The sequence below is a fragment of the Tenrec ecaudatus genome, chromosome 4 (genome assembly GCF_050624435.1).
Source record: "Tenrec ecaudatus isolate mTenEca1 chromosome 4, mTenEca1.hap1, whole genome shotgun sequence".
Lineage (NCBI taxonomy): Eukaryota > Metazoa > Chordata > Mammalia > Afrosoricida > Tenrecidae > Tenrec > Tenrec ecaudatus.
In genome coordinates this window covers 117,345,755-117,363,604 of record NC_134533.1, presented here as the reverse complement: position 1 = coordinate 117,363,604, position 17,850 = coordinate 117,345,755, and the positions used below count along the sequence as shown (strand labels likewise).

Here is a 17,850-nt window from a genome sequence, read left to right as displayed (position 1 = left end):
AGTACCATCATTGATTAGTGCAGATGTCTGCCCCAGGTCCCTTGTGGGTATGCCCGAGAATCTTCTGGTGGCTGGGCTTTCTGATGAGATTCTCTGCAAAATGCTAGCTAGGACCATGCCTATGTCGCTCACTCATGTCTGTACGACCCACACGAATACATTCTAAATGTTTGGGCTTGCTTTAATTAGGTCTTTACGTAGCCCTTTCGCTGGAGATTAAAGCAGATGCCCATGTCCGAGGGTATGTGGGAGAAAAGATCAGGTTGAAATGCAGCTTCACGTCAACTTCAGATGTCACCGACAAACTCACCATTGACTGGACCTATCGGCCGGCCAGCGGCAGTCGCATGGAATCAGTAAGTATTTACTTTTGACTTGCCCAATTTTGAGTCTTCTGTGGTCCACAGCTTGGGAACCACCAGCCACTCATGCTCCATGGACCTTCTCACCCCAGGGTGAACATAAGCTGTACCACTATTTACACAGCAGGAGATGAATTCCTTCCCTTTATGGTGTCTGTGTGGCCATGAAAGGCTTCTTTCTTCCCTTTCTTCCTTCCCTGTAAGAACCTGACAAATAAATTACAGGAAAGAAAAAGCAAAGCAAAACCCAACCCAACCCAACCCTAAACTCCCAGCAACACAGCGGAAGTGTGGTTTCTCTTGGTTTCCCCTTTACCGTTTCTCTTTAGGGGCTTCTGTAGCTTCAGTTTCAGATTCAGGCACCTAAGAAGGTCCCGGAGAAGGGCCAGCACCTCCTGGTCTGTGGGGTAGAAAAGTTGGTCCCAGTCACAGGCGACTTCCTTTTTCTGAAAGTGGCTCCTTTCTGGCCCTGGGCAAGTTACCTCATGTGGGTGTATCTGTTGGTGTGTCTGCTCTGTGGATTGACCTCGGCCGTGGCTCCAGAGTGTAAACATCTGCACTGATTTGACAGTTCCCTTGGAAGGAAATGGTGGCACCTTCGGACTGCTGCTGGTGACAGAGGGTCCACAAGAAGCACAATGCTCTTTAGTCACCCACAGGAAGCATATTTACAGTTCAAACCCATTGTCGATGATCTCAGTGACACCCCTCTGGCTGGACAACAGCCTCTGCCCTGTGTTTGCAGCAGCACCAGCTGAGGACACGGGCGATGGGAACGTGACCGTGCTGGCTGCGTGTCCCTTGGTGAAAGTACCCTTTCTCCATGTACCTGGCCGCCTGCGCGGACAGAGCTGCCTCTGGGAGTTTAGTGCACGGGGCTCTGTGTTTTCTTGGGGCGTCTTCATGGACTGCCGCTGTGCTCTGGAGGTCGGCCGGCGACTCCAAGGGAGGAAGCCAGGTTGTATCCCCAGCTGGGTTTTCTGTGCACTTTAAGTAGTTCCCCGGAGTGTCCAGCGGAAACTCTGGCTGCCCTTATTTGGCTTTGCTTTTCTGGTCAAAAGTAGGGCAGAGCGAGCCACGGGGGAGCGCCTGGATCAGACGCCTTAACGCAAACAACAGTTCTCGTACAACGCCGTTTCTCTGTCCAGCTGGCCTCAAAGGCGTGACACGCACGCCCTGGGACACGGTGGCATCAGTCACCTCGCTTCAGGGGAAGAGCTGAGAATCCAAATCAGCACCTGCAGCCCAGAGTGGATCATTAGGTGGAGGAGGAGGAGGAGGAGGAGGGGGAGGAGGAAGGGGAGCAGGAGGGGAAGGAGAGGAGGAGGAGGAGGAGGAGGTCAGAGGCCCTTCCATTCCCAAACTCCCTGGCCACCTCTGACACCAGCTGATTATGTGGTTTGCTAAGGAAGCTGCGAATTGGGGTCAGGGCCAGCTTGAAAGTGACTGGAACAGCCCAGGAGACAGGACACAGATCACCAATCAGCACGGCTGACAAATAGGCAGCTCTGTCCCTTCTTGGCTGTGGGAGCCTGTGAGGGGGCTACTGTGCTTGGGTCTCTGCTGCTGGCCCCAGCTCTGTCGGCCCTTGCTCCGCTCGAGCCTGGAGGCACTCTGCTCTACCAGTATGCCTTTGGCCCGAGGTGCTTAGTTCTCTCCCTTCCAAGCCCACTGCAGCTGCCCATGCCGGTCTCCTGGTTCCCGGGGTCTCATGTTGCTGCCTTTTGGACCCCCGCTACATCAGCAGCTATGGCTTCTCAGCATCCAGTGCCAGCTCCACACTGACTTCCGGGACTAGGAGGTTCTCCGTGCTGGGCCCTGCTCCAGGCTCTTCCTGTTGATAATAGTGATTTACCCTGCAGTCCCCGTGGTATTAGCTCTTTGAAGTTTAGCAGGATGGCAAAATCTGCCAGTCCCCAAAGTGGGCCAAGTCCTTGAGTGCACATAGTCATCAACAAATTCCCAAACCGGTTTTAGGTACTTGATTTACCTGGTCAACTGTCCAATCCCTTTACAAGATTTTGGCCTAGCAAAGCACCTTGTTAGCACTATACACCCGAGGCCAGCAGGGCCCTGCAAACGGAGTAACCCATCGCACCACACTCGTTAGACTCCAAGGACCTCACGGTTATGCAGCCAGTCAGCATTCTGTCAGATGAAGCACTCAGCTAAAACTTGAAGATGTGAATTTCACTATTTTGCTTAGCAGCCTTGCATGTTTGACAAACAGCCGAACTGTTGGCACCACCGGGGCTCCGTGCTGACCCCAGTCCCCCGTAAATGCAAAGGTGCGCAGTCCATATCTGTTGAATGAATGCTGGAGCTGACCAATCAGCGAAATGATTCAGCATCTCTTCCCGAAACTGGCTCTTCAAAATTGGACTAGTCGGTGGCTGTCAGTCAACATGTGCATCCCGAGTGGGAAGTTGCTAAGTAAACAAAGAGAGAGGGAGGCCACAGAGCTTGTGTAAGACAGGGGCGTCGTGCTTTGTGATTAGTACCTGCCTGGTCTAGTTGCAGATATCACTGGAGGTTTTGGGATGAAGTATCTAAGTACCAAGTCTGAAGGGCAGCATGTTAATTCAATGTATATTGATCGAGTACTTACTATGGGTTACAGAGACATAGTGGGTGGAACGCTGCCGGGCTGCTAACCATGAGCTGATTAGCAATTCAAATCCTCCCTGTGAGAGAAAGATGGGGTTTTCTGTTTTCTAAGGCTGTAAAGTCCTGGAAACCCGAATGCACAATTCTCTCTCCTAGAGGGGCCGCATGATCGCGGGTTTGGTTTGGTTAATTTACCGTGCATCTGACCTGTAGTTTCTATTATTTGCTGGAGTTGATAACTTGAGAGAGGCTGGATTATTTAATACCCCCTCGTTGGGCTACAAACCTCAAGGTCAGCCTTCCCCAAACCCCAGTTCCTCTGAGGGGGAAAGAGGGAGCCTCCTCCTTAGATAAAGACAAAGAGAGTCTCTGACCCCACAGGGGCTGCTCTACTCTGCCACACAGGGTTGCTATGAGTTGGAATCCACTCAGTGGCAGAGAGTTTTTTGGGGGTTTTTTGGTTGGTGATTTTGAGAATGAACCGAATTCTTCTCTTTGTCACTTGCTAGTTGTCTGCTTTGAGTAACTCAGGGTTTATTCATCCTTTTTCCTTATTTGCCTTTTTATATATTTGGAATAATTATACCTATCCCATATATTTCAGCATCATTTAAAAATCATTTTATTTGGGGCTCATGCAACCTTTATCACAGTCTATACATACATTTATTGTGTCAAGCACATTTGTTGCCCTATCATTCTCAAAACATTTGCTTTCCACTGGAGCCCTTGGTATGAGCTCATTTTTACCCTCCCTCCCCACTGTCCCTTCTTTATGAACCCTTGATAATTTATGAATTATTATAATTTTGTCATGTCTTACACTGTCCGATGTTTCCCTTCACCCACTTTTCTGTTGTCTGTCCCTCAGGGAGGGGGTTATATGAAGATCCTTGTGTTTGGTTACCCCTTTCAACCCCACCTTCTGTTCACCCTCCCGGTATTGCCACTCTCACCATTGATCCTGAAGGGATCATGTATACTGAAATCCCTGTGTTTCCAACTCCTATCTGTACCAGTGTACATCTTCCTTTCTAGCCGGATTTATAAGGAGAACTGGGATCATGATAGTGGGGGAGGAGGATGCATTCAAGAACCAGAGGAAAGTTGTATGTTTCATCCTTGCTACACTGTACCCTGACTGGCTCATCTCCTCCCTACGACCCTTCTGTAAGGGGATGTCTAGTTGCCTACAGATGGCTTTGGGTCTCTACTCTGCACTCCCCCTCATTCACAATGATATGATTTTTTGTTCTTTGATGCCTGATACCTGATCCCTTCAACACCTTCTGATCACACAGGATGGTGTGTTTCAGCATCATTCTAGGAACAAGTAAACAGATGTATGTGGAAGTCATTTGCAAACTACAAAGTGCTATGCACACATTCAGTGTTACTTTGGAACAGAGTGTTCAACTTTGGCACTGTTGACAGTTTGGACAGGATAATTCTTTGTTGTGCAGGGCTGCCCTGCCCATTGTAGAGGCTTGGCAATATCTTTGGCATCTAATCACTAGATCTTAGTAGCAAACCCTCTTCTCCCCAATTCTGATAATCCGTAGTGTCTACAGATATTGCCAAAAGTCTCCCAGGGCAAAATTGTTCTCACAGAAGCACTGCTTTACATAGCACAGACTATGGTAATTATTGGGCAAACGCATTCCCATCACACACAAGTAAAATTTTGCTGAAGATAATTTAAGAAGTGGCTGCAACAGTGCATTGACCACAAACTACCAGAAACGCCAGCTTGGTTCAGAAGAGGCCGTGGAAGGAAGTTTATCACTGGTGGTGTCAGATGGGTCTTGCCTGAAAGCCAAGACCACCAGAGAGATGTTCCCTTGGGCTTTAGTGACCATGCAAAGGCATGTGACTGTGCAGATCATAGCACATTGTAGACAGCAATACAGAGAATGGGAATATTCAAACACCCAGAGGTACTCATGTGCAAACCGTACGCAGATCAAGAGGCAGTCATTGGAGCAGAACAAGCGGTTACGGCGTGGTCTAAAATCAGGAAATGTGTGTGTCAGGGCTGTGTCCTTTTGTCACACTTATTCCGTCTGTCTGCTGAGCACACGAGCAGAGGGATTGGACAACACGAAGCAGAAGGCAGCTCGGGATTGGAGGAAGGCTCATTAACAGCCTGTGATTTGCCAATGGAACACACTTGCTTGCTGAAAGTAAAGACTTGATGCACTTAACGATGAAGATCCAAGATTATAGCCTTCAGAAAACAAAAATCTTCCATACTAGACCAGTAAGCAACATCTCTAAAAAGGGAGTAAAGACTGACGTTATCTAGGATTTCATTCTACTTGGATCCACAGCCAACTGTCATGCAGCAGTAGTCAGGAAATCAAAGGACATTTTGCATTGGGAAAATATGCTTCCAAAGATGGCTTTCAAGTGTTAAGAAGCAAAGGTGCCACTTTGAAGAGTAAGGTGTGCCTGACCCAACCCACAATATGTTCAGCCGCCTCCTATGCATATGAAAGACGGATAATGAATAAGGAAGATCAGAGAACTGATGCTTGTGAATTATGGCGCTGTCAGAGTCTTGACTCTGCGATGGGCTGCTAAGGAGCCCTCATGGCAGAGTTGGTTGCACACTATGCTGCTAACCCCAAGGTCAGAGGTTCAAACCCTCCAGCTGCTTGAAGGGAGAGAGATGAGACTTCCTGTTCCTGTCAGTATTTGCAGTCTCAGAAACCTTGTTCTATATGGTTACTGTGAGCTGGACTTGGCTTGATGGCAGTGAGTTTTGAGTGTGATGTACTGCTAGCTGAATGAACCATTCTGTGTTGGAGGAAGTGTGGCCAGAATGCGCCTTTTGAGCTGCGATGAAGTGACTTCCTCTTATGCAGTTTGCGCATGTTATGAAGAGGTACCAGTCCCAGGAGAAGGACATCATGCTTGGGAAAATAGAAGGCCAGAGCGAAAGAGGAAGAGCATCGTTGAGGTAGATGGGTTGACTCCGTGACTGCAGCAGTCGACTCTAAGTACTGTGAGGACGGCAAGGACCAGGCAGTATTGCGTTCTGTTAGACACATGATCCCTGTACGTCCGAAGCTACTCAAGGGCACCTAGCAACCACAATTTAAGAACGTCAGGGAGAAGTTAAAAGAGACTGACGATCGTGGATCCAGCCTTCTCTCAGCAGGCCTTTTTCTGATCAGTTTTATTGATCTAGCTGTTTATGCATAGGATGGAGCTGAACATGTCATAAAAATTTTGCCCAATGTTGAACGTGTTATTTTGTATATTATCTTAGATTTACTTGGCTTTACATTTCTATTCATTTTCTTCCCTTATTGTGCTGTTTTCTTAGATTTTTCATTATCAGTCTTTCACGTACCCAACCACCTCTGGCCGATTTCGGGATCGGATTTCCTGGGTTGGAAATGTGTACAAAGGGGACGCGTCCATCAGCATAAGCAACCCCACCATGAGGGACAACGGGACATTCAGCTGTGCTGTGAAGAACCCCCCAGATGTGCACCACAACATACCCACGACAGAGCTAACAGTCACAGAAAGGAGTAAGTCCGCTGCCACCACGCTTTCCTCTGCAGTTGGTCTCTGACTGCTGCGGCCAGATCACACGGAAGCAGAGCTATGTGCAGGCCGGGGGAGTCCTGGGGCATCGTGTCCAAGCAGATTGTCTACCATCCTCACGTGACTTTTAGTAGGCCTTTAAATTGGGCTTTTCTTTTGAAAACCAGATTTTCTCTTCAGATGTTGTTAGAGTTGTAACAATAGATCTTGTGGGATTTAGGGAAAACTCCCGATTAGGTGGAGGGCTTTTCTCTGTGTAAACTAAAAGTCACCGTCTTCCTCCAAAGGGTGCATAACCCCAGTCATGAGCGGATGTTTGTGCCTGTGCACCAGACAGTTCTTTATGCTACAGACTTTCCTTTCATGTGAGACGGGAAGAGAGTAGATTGAAGGCCCCCGCCCCCCATGCACACATCATTCCTGGGGGACCAATGAAGGAATGGTCATCCTGGTTCTTAGTTGGACTTGAACAAAGACTTAGAGAAACAGGACGATGTCATGGGTCACAGTTAATGCCTTTCAGTTTCTCAAGTGCTTTTCCCCTTAGGTCTCCTTCCTTCCTTCCTCCTCCCTGCTGTCTCCCAGCATTCTTTCTTTCCTGATGACAATACTCATAGGCTCCAAAGACCTAGGCACACGCTTACACTGGTCGCGGAAATAGAAACAGAGTATTTCTGGAGGACAGTTTGGCAGTGCGCATCAGAAACCTGAAAAGAACACACCTGTGATCTGGTCATTCCATTTAAACACTTTACTTTGCAGAAATGGAGATAAGCATAAAGAGTTACATCAGCGTGAAATGATTTGTGGATTCAACAAGATGGAAACAACTTGAATAGCTGGCATTACAGCAGCGGTTCTCAACCTGTGGGTCACGACCCCCATGGGGGTCAAACATCGGGTCACCTACGACCATATTGCCGACGGTCTTGGGAACCGAGAGACCGCTCCTCACCACAACATGAGGAACTGTAGTAAGGGGTAGAGGCATTAGGAAGGTGGAGAACCACTGCAGTAGAGGGTTGATTAAACATATGATTCAATATGGTAGGCGACTTGTTCAGCGATTAAAAATCACACCAGGAAGGATTTGGAACGACATGGAAAAGATTTATTGTATGTCAAGTAAAAAAGTAGGTTAAAAATAGTATGTGCAAGAGGACCCATATTTCTAAACATATGCACCTCCCCACCACAAACACACCAGTGTCCACAGATCCCTCGAGGGAAGATTGAGAGGTCGATCCCCAAGTGGTACCTTTTATGGGTGACTTAAAAATCTTCTTTATGCTTTTGTATGCTTTCTCGCTTTTCCGCCATGAGTTGGTTCCTTTTGTAGCCACGGGTACAAGCGCAGCAGTGCCGTCTCTCATACCCTCCTTCCCTCCCCAGGTTTCGGCACGATGCTGTCCTCCGTGGCCCTTCTCTCCATTCTGGTCTTCATTCCCTCCGCAGTTGTGATGGTTCTGCTGCTGGTCCGAATGGGGAGGAAGTCCTCAGGGCTGAAGAAGAGGAACAAGTCCGGCTATAAGAAGTCATCTATTGAGGTTTCTGATGAGTAAGTGCAGTCGGGCCTTGCCCGTTAAGCCCTCACCCTCCTGAGCCCTGCTTTGCAGGTGGTTCCCGTAGCATTGCACCCAGGCCTTCCTTCCGTCCCCAGCATAGTTAGTTCTGCTGGGGAAATTTCTTTGGAAGAGAAGGGTGCTGCTGAGGAGCACCAGAGGGGCGTTGAACATGAAGCTAGTGGTTGTTACTTTGCAAGGAGATGGAAGAGCTGTTATCAAGGTCCTAGTATCCTACTTTGAAGGAGCCCTGGTGGCACAGTGGTTACATGTTGGGCTGCGATCCCCAAGGTCCACAGTTCAAAACCACCAGCCATTCCTCTGGAGAAAGACGGGGATTTCTACTCCCATAAAAAGAGTTACACTTTCGGAAACTCACAAGGGTAGTTCGAAGCTGGTAGTGAGTTTTATAGCATACATAGAATATATAGAATATAATGTTCTCAGTGTAAATCCACAAGTCGACATCCTAGCCCTCCAAATGATCCAACAAGTTCGTAATTCCCCCCTTCGCCCTGTTCCTGAAATGCTGCCAGAGCCAGGAGAGAGGCTCCTGGTCAAGACACATCTGGCCTCATTCAGCTGATGCTCTGACGGGCGTACTGGACTGTGGTGATCAAAAGCGTCTATCAAACATCACTCTGCCAGGAAGGAGGCATGGCCATGTCTCTGCCCCCATTAAAAAAAAAAACCAATCCACTAGAGCAGTGGTTCTCAACCTTCCTCATGCCGAGGCCCTTTCATACAGTTCCTCATGTGGTGGTGACCCCCCACCATACAATTGTTTGTTACTACTTCATCACTGTAATCTTGTTACTGTCATGAATCGGGCAACCCCTGTGAAAGGGTTGTTCAGTCCCCAATGGGGTCACAGCCCACAGGCTGAGAACTGTTGTACTAGACTGGGTGAGAAGGTGTCCTTATCAAAGGTCCCCCAGGGGGAAGAGTTGTTGGTGAAAGTTAATGTCTGTGTGCAAGCAGCGTGTCCCACAGGCAGCGGGGGCAGCGTGAAGTCAGAGAGGGCAGCGTGAGGCTGCGCCTTCCTGCACACTCTTGTTTTGCTGCTGCCTCTCAATCCCTCCACACTCCCGAATACAGCGAGAGCTTCCTCTCTTTCTCCATCCCCCCACCTTCCTACCCCCAGCCCCCTTTTATAAGCTCCCTTTCGCCCCACATTCTGTCTAACCCTGGAATGCCCTTCCTCCCGTTTGCCTGGCAAACGCCTTTGCGTCTTCCAGACCCAGCTGAAGTGTCCCTGCTCTTTGTGCTCCCCGAGTCCTCCCAGCAGAATCGGCCCCTCCCTCCTTTGGCTGCCCCAGCAGCATGGCCTTGACTCCCTTAAGAACACCTATCCCGTTGCATTATAGTGTACCGTTCAGTTTGGATAGGCCTCTCGCCCCACGAGATTGTGAGTTCTCTGAAAGGCCGTGTCTTATTTATGTTTCTCCCTAGTGTCTGGAGCCTGCTGGGTGCGCAGTTCATTTCTGAATGAATGATTGTGACTACCTCCTGTTTATAGAACGGTTACTGTGTTCCAGGCTATCTGCTGCATGCTTCACCTGTATTATTATTATTTTTTAATTTACTCCTAACGACGATCCTTTCAGAGTGGGTGGGGAACACCTGCGTTTTATAGATGAAGAAACAGGCGTTGGGAGCATAAGGATCTTGTCTAGAGTCACCCAGTTAAGAAGTGGCAGACCTGGAATTTGAAACCAGACCTGTCTGATTTCAACACCTGGCTCTTAATTAGTGATTATTCATTCTCCACCTGCCCTCTCTTGACAGCACTGACCAGGAGGAAGGAGCTGACTGTGTGGGGCGGCTCTGCGTCCGCTGTGCTGAGTGCCTGGTAAGTCCATGCCCTTTCTTCTGCTTAACCGCTGCGTTTCACACACTGATGACTGCCGGGCAACACGGAGCTCCTAAGTAAGGTCTGTTCCCGTCTTTCACAAAGCACTTTGTCACAGGAGACCCCGACCTTTGCTTCCTTCCTTAAAAAAAAAAAAATCATTTAATTGGGTGCTTGTGCAGTTCTTATCGCAATCTGTACATACATCAATTGTGTCAAACACACTTGTATATTTGTTGCCATCGTTTTCAAAACATTTTCTTTCTACTTGAGCCCTTGGGATCAGCTCCTCATGTTTTTCCCTGCCTCCCTCATGAACCCTTGCTAATTTATAAATTATTGTTTTTTCCAATCATATCGTGAATAATGGGAGTACGTGATGGGGACCCACTGCCCATCTGTAGACAACTGGACATTCCTTGCAGAGGGGTAGTGGGGAGATGAGTCACTCAGGGTTCAGTGTAGCAACAATGAAACTCACAACCTTCTTCTAGTTCTTAAACGCTTCCTCCCCCCAGTTATCTTGATCCCAATTCTGCCTTGCAAACCTGGTTAGACCAGAGGATGCACAGCGGTATAGTTGGGATCTGGAAACACAGAGAATCTAGGACAGATGAACCCCTCAGGACCAACGGTGAGAGTGGCGATACCGGGAGGGAAAGGGGTGTAGAAAGGGGGAACCAATCTCGGGGATCTACATATAACCTCCTCTCTGGGGGATGGGCAACAGGAAAGTGGATGAAGGGAGATGCCGGGCAGTGTAAGATAAGATAAAATAATAATTTATAAATTATTAAGGGTTCATGAGGGAGGGGGGAATGGGAAGGGAGGGGGGGAAAGGAAAATGAGCTGATTCCAGGAACCCAATTGGAAGGTGAATTTTGAGAATGGTGAGGGCAACGAATGTATGAGTGCTTTACTCAATTGATATATGTGTGGATTGTGATAAGAGTTGTTTGAGCCCCAATAAAATGATTTATAAAAAAATTATTATTTTTCATGTCTTACACTGACTGATGTCTCCCTTCACCCACTTTTCTGTTGTCCTTCCCCTTGGGAGGGGATTATATGTAGATCATTGTGATTGGTTCCCCCTTTCTCTCGCCACCTTCCCCTTCCCTTCCTGGTGTCGCTACTCTCATTATTGGCCCCCTGCCATTTCTAACCATTACTTTGTTTTCTGTCTCACGGGCAAAGCCGTAGGTTAGGGAAGGGGATCGGGTAGAGCAACATCTGCTGACTAAGAGAAAATTCTGCAAGGGGCGTGCCCTCTGTTACTGAGCCCAAACTAAGGGACTGCAGCTGGCCGGTCTAGAACCTGGCTTTCACCTTTCTTTTGAACCCCAATGTTTTCTAGTGGTTGGAATGACAGGCCCTTTAAAATGACTTGACACCTTTTATCCATAAGAAATACCCACCCAGAGGGTAGCCCTTTCGAGTTCGGAGTACTTGCCATGACTGCCAGCTTGTGTGGCTGCCGGCTCAGGCTCCCAGGAGCAGGAGAGAGTTGGATGTAGTGACGGTGACAGAAAGAAGTCCGTAGCGTGGTCTAAGAGGAGTCGTAACTCTCCTTGCAGGGTTTAAACTTGAGCCCTCTTAGTACTTACTGCCAAGCTCAGCTCTTGGCCCGGTGACCACAGCCTGATGACTGGCGCATTGTCTTCTCTTCTGCCAAACCTGCTGCCTTCAAGCTGGTTCTGACCCACAGCAACCCTGTTAGAACAGAACCGCCCCGGGGGTCTCTAAGGCTGTCAGTCTCTGCAGAAGCCAACAGCCCCATCTTTCTCCTGCGGGTTCAACCAACCTGCCTTTTGGTTGGCAGTCGGGTGCTTAATTGCTGTGCCACCAGGGTTCCCTGTGTTCTTGTGTACATGTATGCACGAGGTAAAATGAAGGCAAGGTTTGGAAGCTTGAATATGTCAGTAGCACAAAAGTAGGCTAATGCCCGTAGGAGTGTCATCCACAGTTCTGAAGTGAATTAACTCAACATTTATGGAATGAGCACCTGATACCATTCCTGCCGTCAAAGACTGTATATTCTCTGCCGAGCAAACTCTCTTAGGTTCTTCAAGATCCAGAGGGAATGTCACGATCCCTAAACTGGAGCGCAGGCACTAACTAAATTTAAAGAAACAAGTAAAAATACTACAAACAGACAAACAGAATTCACTGCTGTGGAATCCATTCTGATTCATCATGGCCCTTTAAGACAGAGTGGAAAGGCTCCACAGGCTACCGAGACGGCCTGTCCCTGTGGCGCACACAGCCTCCTCTTTCCCCCAAGGAGTGGCTGGTGGGTTTGAACACCAACCATGTGGTTAGCAGCCCGATACTGTGCCACCCAGGCTCCCTAGCTTGGGTATCAGATGGTGCTTGCTGCTGTAGAGGAAGAATAAAGCAGCAGAGGGAGCTGTGGACTGCTGGGTGGCGGTGTGATACACCCTCTCACTGAGCTCCTATTTGGGAAAACACCTAAGAAAAGCAGACCGCACATTCTTCTGTTGCTGCGAAACCGCGTTCCAGGCACAGCGACGATTCCGATGTGCAAAGGTTCTGAGGATGAGAAGCGGCAGGCGTGGCATTTTCTAGGAGTCGCAAGGAGACCGGGGGCCTGGACGGCAGCAAGCAAGGGCAGAATGAAGCCAGAGAGCTCGTGGGGCAGCCAGAGCCTAGAGAGCTTCATAGGTGATGGTAATGAGCCCAAATTTCATTCCTTTATTTTCGCTTTGCCATCGTGTGGTTAGTGTCTTAGCACTGCTATAATAGAACATAAATAGATTAAAGCGCCTTGCTTTAACGCACAGAAATGCATCTGGGCCACAGTTTTGGAGGCGAGGCATCTGAAGGAAGTCAGGGCCCTGGCTCTGAAGAGAAGGTGTTCTCTCTGTTGACATGACGGGGAGATGCTGGTCTCTTTTCAGCTTCTGTTCCTGGCTCCTTGGTGATCTTCCTGTGGTTTGGCATTTTATTTTCCCCTCGCTGGGCTTCCTTGCCTAATCCACTTTTTTTTAATATATATCTTGAAGGTAATTAGCCTCAGGCACCCCCTACATTGACATGACCTCATTTATGTAACAAGGAGAACCCAATCCCCACCTGGACCACATCCACAGGTGGAGGGCTAGGATTTAGGACACGTATTTCTGGGCACACAATTCAATCCATAGTATTATGTTTTTTGTATCTTTGAAAAGTAATGTGTGTGATTAAAATATCGTGAACATAACATTTGCCAATTCAGCATTTTATGTGTACAATTTAGTATACTGATTTGTACACCCACTATAGTAATCGTGTTGTGCAGTGGTCACTCGCATCCATTTGAAATTTTTCCATCATCCTTCAAAACTCAAAACCAAACTTACTGCCGTGGAATCAAGTTTGACTCATGGCGGAACCTGTAGGACAGGGTAGAACTGCCCCGGTAAGTTTCTGAGACTAACCTTTTATGGGAGTAGAAAGCCTTGTCTTTCTACTGAGGAGCAGCTGGTGGTTTTGAACTGCTGACCTTGCGGTGAGCATCTCAACATATAACCACTATGCAACAGGGCTCCTTCCATCCCCCTTAACAGATACTTAATGCTTACAAAGTGACTCCCTCTTTTTCCTCTGGACCCCAGTAACCCCTGGTAACTTGGGTCTCTAGACAATTGCTTATTCGAGGTATTTTATCTAAATGAGACTATATAATATTTATCCTTTTGCGACTGACTTATTTCATTAATCATTATGTTTTCAGCAGTAGCCCTGGTAGGATGGTCGGCTACACACTGGTCTGCAACCACAAGATTGGCAGTTCAAATCTACCAGCTGGTCCTTGGGAGAAAGATGAGGCTTTCTGCTCCCATAAAGATTTACAGCCTCAGAACCCACAGGGGCCGTTCTGCTCCGTCCTTTAAGGCTGCTATGGATCAGGGTTAACTTGATGGCAGTGAGAATGTGTTCAAGGTTCATCCATGTTGTAACATGTCCCGGAGCTTCATTTCTCTGTGAATAATGTTCCACTAGACATACCACATTTTGTGTATCCATTCATTTGTTATCGAGCATTTAGATGGTTTCCACCTTTTGGCTATTGTGAATATTTCTGAAGTGATGATCTTGCACTCTTAATGAAACTAAATCCAATGAACTGATTTGTGTTTTCAAAGGATCACTCTGGCCTCTGGCTTCTGAGTTGAGAACGGACAGTAAAAGATGATACAGAATTGGGGAAACCAATTGCGGAGGGTGGGGGGGGTATCGTTAGCAAAAATCCACAGGAGCGAAAGTGAAGGTGGTTTGGGTGTGGGTGGCAGTGGCAGAGATGGTGAGAAGTGATTGTATTCTGATTCTATTCTGAAGGCCAAGCCAGAAGGAATTGATGATGGGTTATGAGTTCTGTCTGAGGGGAGGGGCTGAGAGGGAACCTGAGTGTGTGATCTTTGCCTACATTCTGACCTTGACATTGTATAGACTGCATATAGTTATCACAGCTACTGTGGTTTCCCCTCCAGGATTCAGACTATGAAGACACGTATTAATGAAGGTCTGCATGACTGAGTCACCCATCCAGTAACAGAAAGCAGCCGGCTCCACTGGTAGCTACAGCTTTTCGACTGTGTGGCGTAGGGCTGGACCAGCAGTGATGGAGGATCCTGGACGCCGTCACTACAGACTTTAGCAACCATTTATTTATTGAAGAGATGTTCTTTGTGTATTTATAAGCTGTTAAAAACCTTTCAGAAGAGACTCCTAGCAGCCCCTATTAATAAGTTATACTATAATCGAATGAAGGAATCCTTTTCCTAAATAGATACGTAATTTGTTTCGCCTTTGCTCTTGAGTGTATCACCAGTTGTATGTATCAAATAACTGCCTTCCAGTTATCTGAGGGAGACTCATAATGTCTGCTACTATTAATGCCAAACTAATGATTTTTAATGAAATGAAGATGATAGCTTCCTGATACACTACCTGACAGAAACGTTTGTGGAGGTGAAGTATTCCTTGTTTTTTTGCTTTGTGGACATTTTCCGCCACGAGTTAGCCTGTGGTGTATGCTCACTGCCTTAATGAACTCACTACCATTGTGTGATTTCGAACAGATACCCGAATATCCATCGGTGGGTTACTTTGACTGGGTATTAAAGCTCTACATGAAGTGTTACCAGTTTTGAATCAAGGAAAGGAGTGCTGACGTAGAAGAATTCCTTTTGTCTTGCTCGGTACCATTTGGACCAAGGGGGCATTGTGACTTTACTGTCTCAACTGCTGGCTGCGTTAAGGTTTTCTTCTTGACTTTTTAGGTCAGAGCCAAGAAGAGCTCTTCAAAAGGTTTCTTTGAGTTGGGACTTTTAACAAGCTAGCTTAGCTGCTATTTGCAATTAAACCTCTTTTATTGCACTGTTTTTTCAAAACAACTTTGATTTGTAAAATGCAGCAAATATGAGTGTAGAGCGGTGTTTACAAGCTGTTTTTGCATAATATTCCCTGCCGTCAAGTGGATTATGACACAGAGCAGCCCTCCAGTGCAGGGTGGAACCTCCCCGTGGGTTTCTGAGAACCTTGCTCTTTTGGGAGTAAGAGAGTCTCAGTTTTCTTCCATGGAGCAGTTGGTGGTTTCAAACTGCTACCTTGCAGTTAGCAGCACAACCAACATGTAACCGCCATGCCACCAGTGTTTGGTGAGGAGCTGAGGTTGTGAATAACTTACATTTCTCCCTCTGTTCTCTTAGTACTGGAGAACATCGTTTTCCACTCTCAGCATCTTATTTTAAGTTCTAATTTGCATGGGATTTAAAAAATAAGTCATTGAGAAATATGTATGACATGTCAATGGGGACTCACAGTGACTATTTCAGTAGTTGTTGGTGGCAGAGTGTTCTTCAGTTGTGGGAGACACAATGATCCCCATCCCCATTTTTGCTTTTCAGTCATACGGTCCTTCTTCCATTGTTTTCCACTAAGGAGCTCCCAAACCCAAATTCACCGCCATTGAGTCAGTCATGACTCAGAGTTAACCTATGGGCCATAGGACTACCCCTTTTGAGTTTCCATGGCTGTAACTCTTTGTGGGAGAAGAACGCCTCAGCTGGTGTTTTCAAACTCTTGACCTTGACGTTAGTAGCCCAACCCATAATCCACTTTACCACCAGGGCGCCTCTAAGTAGCTCTAGAGGCTTCCAATGTATATGTAGCATTCTAGACTTTGTATGTTGTTGAAACTCATGCCTCTCTCTCTCTCTTTTACTCCAAGATTTATTTTTTTAAATATATATACACACATAAATATATATATGGATTGTTAGACCTGTCTCGTAGATTTGAGAATCTGCTTAGTCATTAGACCTAGGTATTCACCTATGGTCAAGGAAGAAACTCACAAGAGACAATGGAGTTTCTCTCTTCAGTATCTGGATTTGGCCGTTCCTGACACCTCAGCAGAGAGGAGAAAATATTTTTGAGCAATGAGAACAAATCATTTGAACTCCACAGGGTGTGAGGACATAGACCTAGTTGTGAAGGAGCCTTTCGGTGGGTCATGCCAGCTTTGGGCTGGGTCATCTCATCATGCTCTAATGAGTGTGTTGTAGGGGTTAATCCAATGTGATATGTTTGTAATCTTAGGTAAATGGTGCTGTGTGTTATTTGACACCCATAATCACAGTTTGGGCCAGTCCCTTCCTTTCAAAGTGACCGAACAATAGAGGCCTTCATGGCGCGGGGGTCAGTTGATAACTGAGTCGGCTTCACGGGCTGTGGTCACATCCCAGTCATAAGGCTGCTGTCAGCTCCCTCTCCGTCCCTTTCATTGAGGTCTGGGCTCCAACGTATTCTTCAAGGAAGCACAAAGCAGTGTTTGGACACCGACTTTCTTTACAGAGGGGAGAAAGGTGAAAAGTTTAGTTTTAGTTATTTTAAAGCATATAACCTACTGGTTAAATCTCTTCTAAGGTGCTGCTCTCTCTCTCTCTCTCTCTCTCTCTGTCTCTCTCTCTTTCAGTTATTTTAAAACATATAACCGACTGGTTAACTCTCTTCTAAGGTGCTGTTCTCTCTCTCTCTCTCGACTTCATGAATTCTTGTCGCACCATAATGAGATCAGTCTTATCTAGCAAGGGAATTCAGTTCTGGAAGGCTCATAAAGGGTTACATGCTGCTAGAGTTTTTCTTCGCTGTGGAAGTCTTTACTTGCGGTTACCATATGAGTTCTGTTATAAGTTCACTTAGGCCCCGAAGTATGTTACCAAATGTGAACTGATGAAGTGCTCTGCGCTTCCCATGCGACCTGTTACCTCAGACTTCTTGGGGGACACCTTCGTTCTCTGAGGCTCCCAGAGTAGGCACTGGTGCTGCAAGAGGGGAGGTTGAATGCCTTGCATTTTGTTGTTGCTGTTCAGTCTGGAGGCCAAATCTGAAACCGGACTGTTCTACTGCGTCACCCGGTTATGCTTCCAAAGGTGAGCTGCAAGAAGACCCTAAAGGAGTGACCTGTCGGTTAATTGTGCAATCCACAGCGTTGCTTCAGAAGAGCCTCCTCTGTCGTGTGGCTCCCGTGTTGGACTGTGATCACGGCTGCATCTCGGCCGGGTTTTTGTCGCCTTTTGTAGGAGACTATGCACTGTTGGACAGGCGGAATGATATTGAAACTCTGGTGTCTTACCACATCTTGGTTAATAAACTTCTTTGCACTTTCCCGTTGTGTTTTGGTGTGTATCTGCATAGGAATACAGAAATGAAAGCTGTCGTGTCAACGAAGGGGCCTTGTGGCTTTCAGCACTGAGCAACCAGTCACTGCTGAGCTGCTTGCAAGCAAACAGCTGCATAGATGGAATCATGTGCTGGGGCCAGTTCACAATACCCACAAGACCTTGCTGCTACCAATTTTCTTTTTATTATTGTACAAGCCCTGGTGATACTGTTGGGC

At 47.2% G+C, this 17,850-nt stretch overlaps 1 protein-coding gene across 1 annotated transcript in view; it reads left to right on the top strand.

The window, feature by feature from the left end:
- The window catches only part of MPZL3 (myelin protein zero like 3), a 28,301-nt gene extending 10,683 nt beyond the window's left edge, over positions 1-17,618 (top strand). Inside the window, exons 2-6 of the mRNA XM_075546657.1 lie at positions 190-356; positions 6,301-6,511; positions 7,920-8,085; positions 9,878-9,941; positions 14,438-17,618. Of these exons, the coding sequence (XP_075402772.1) occupies positions 190-356; positions 6,301-6,511; positions 7,920-8,085; positions 9,878-9,941; positions 14,438-14,464 (635 nt within the window). The 3' untranslated portion in view covers positions 14,465-17,618. The remainder of the gene's footprint in view (positions 1-189; positions 357-6,300; positions 6,512-7,919; positions 8,086-9,877; positions 9,942-14,437) is intronic.
- The last annotated feature ends 232 nt before the right edge of the window (positions 17,619-17,850 follow it).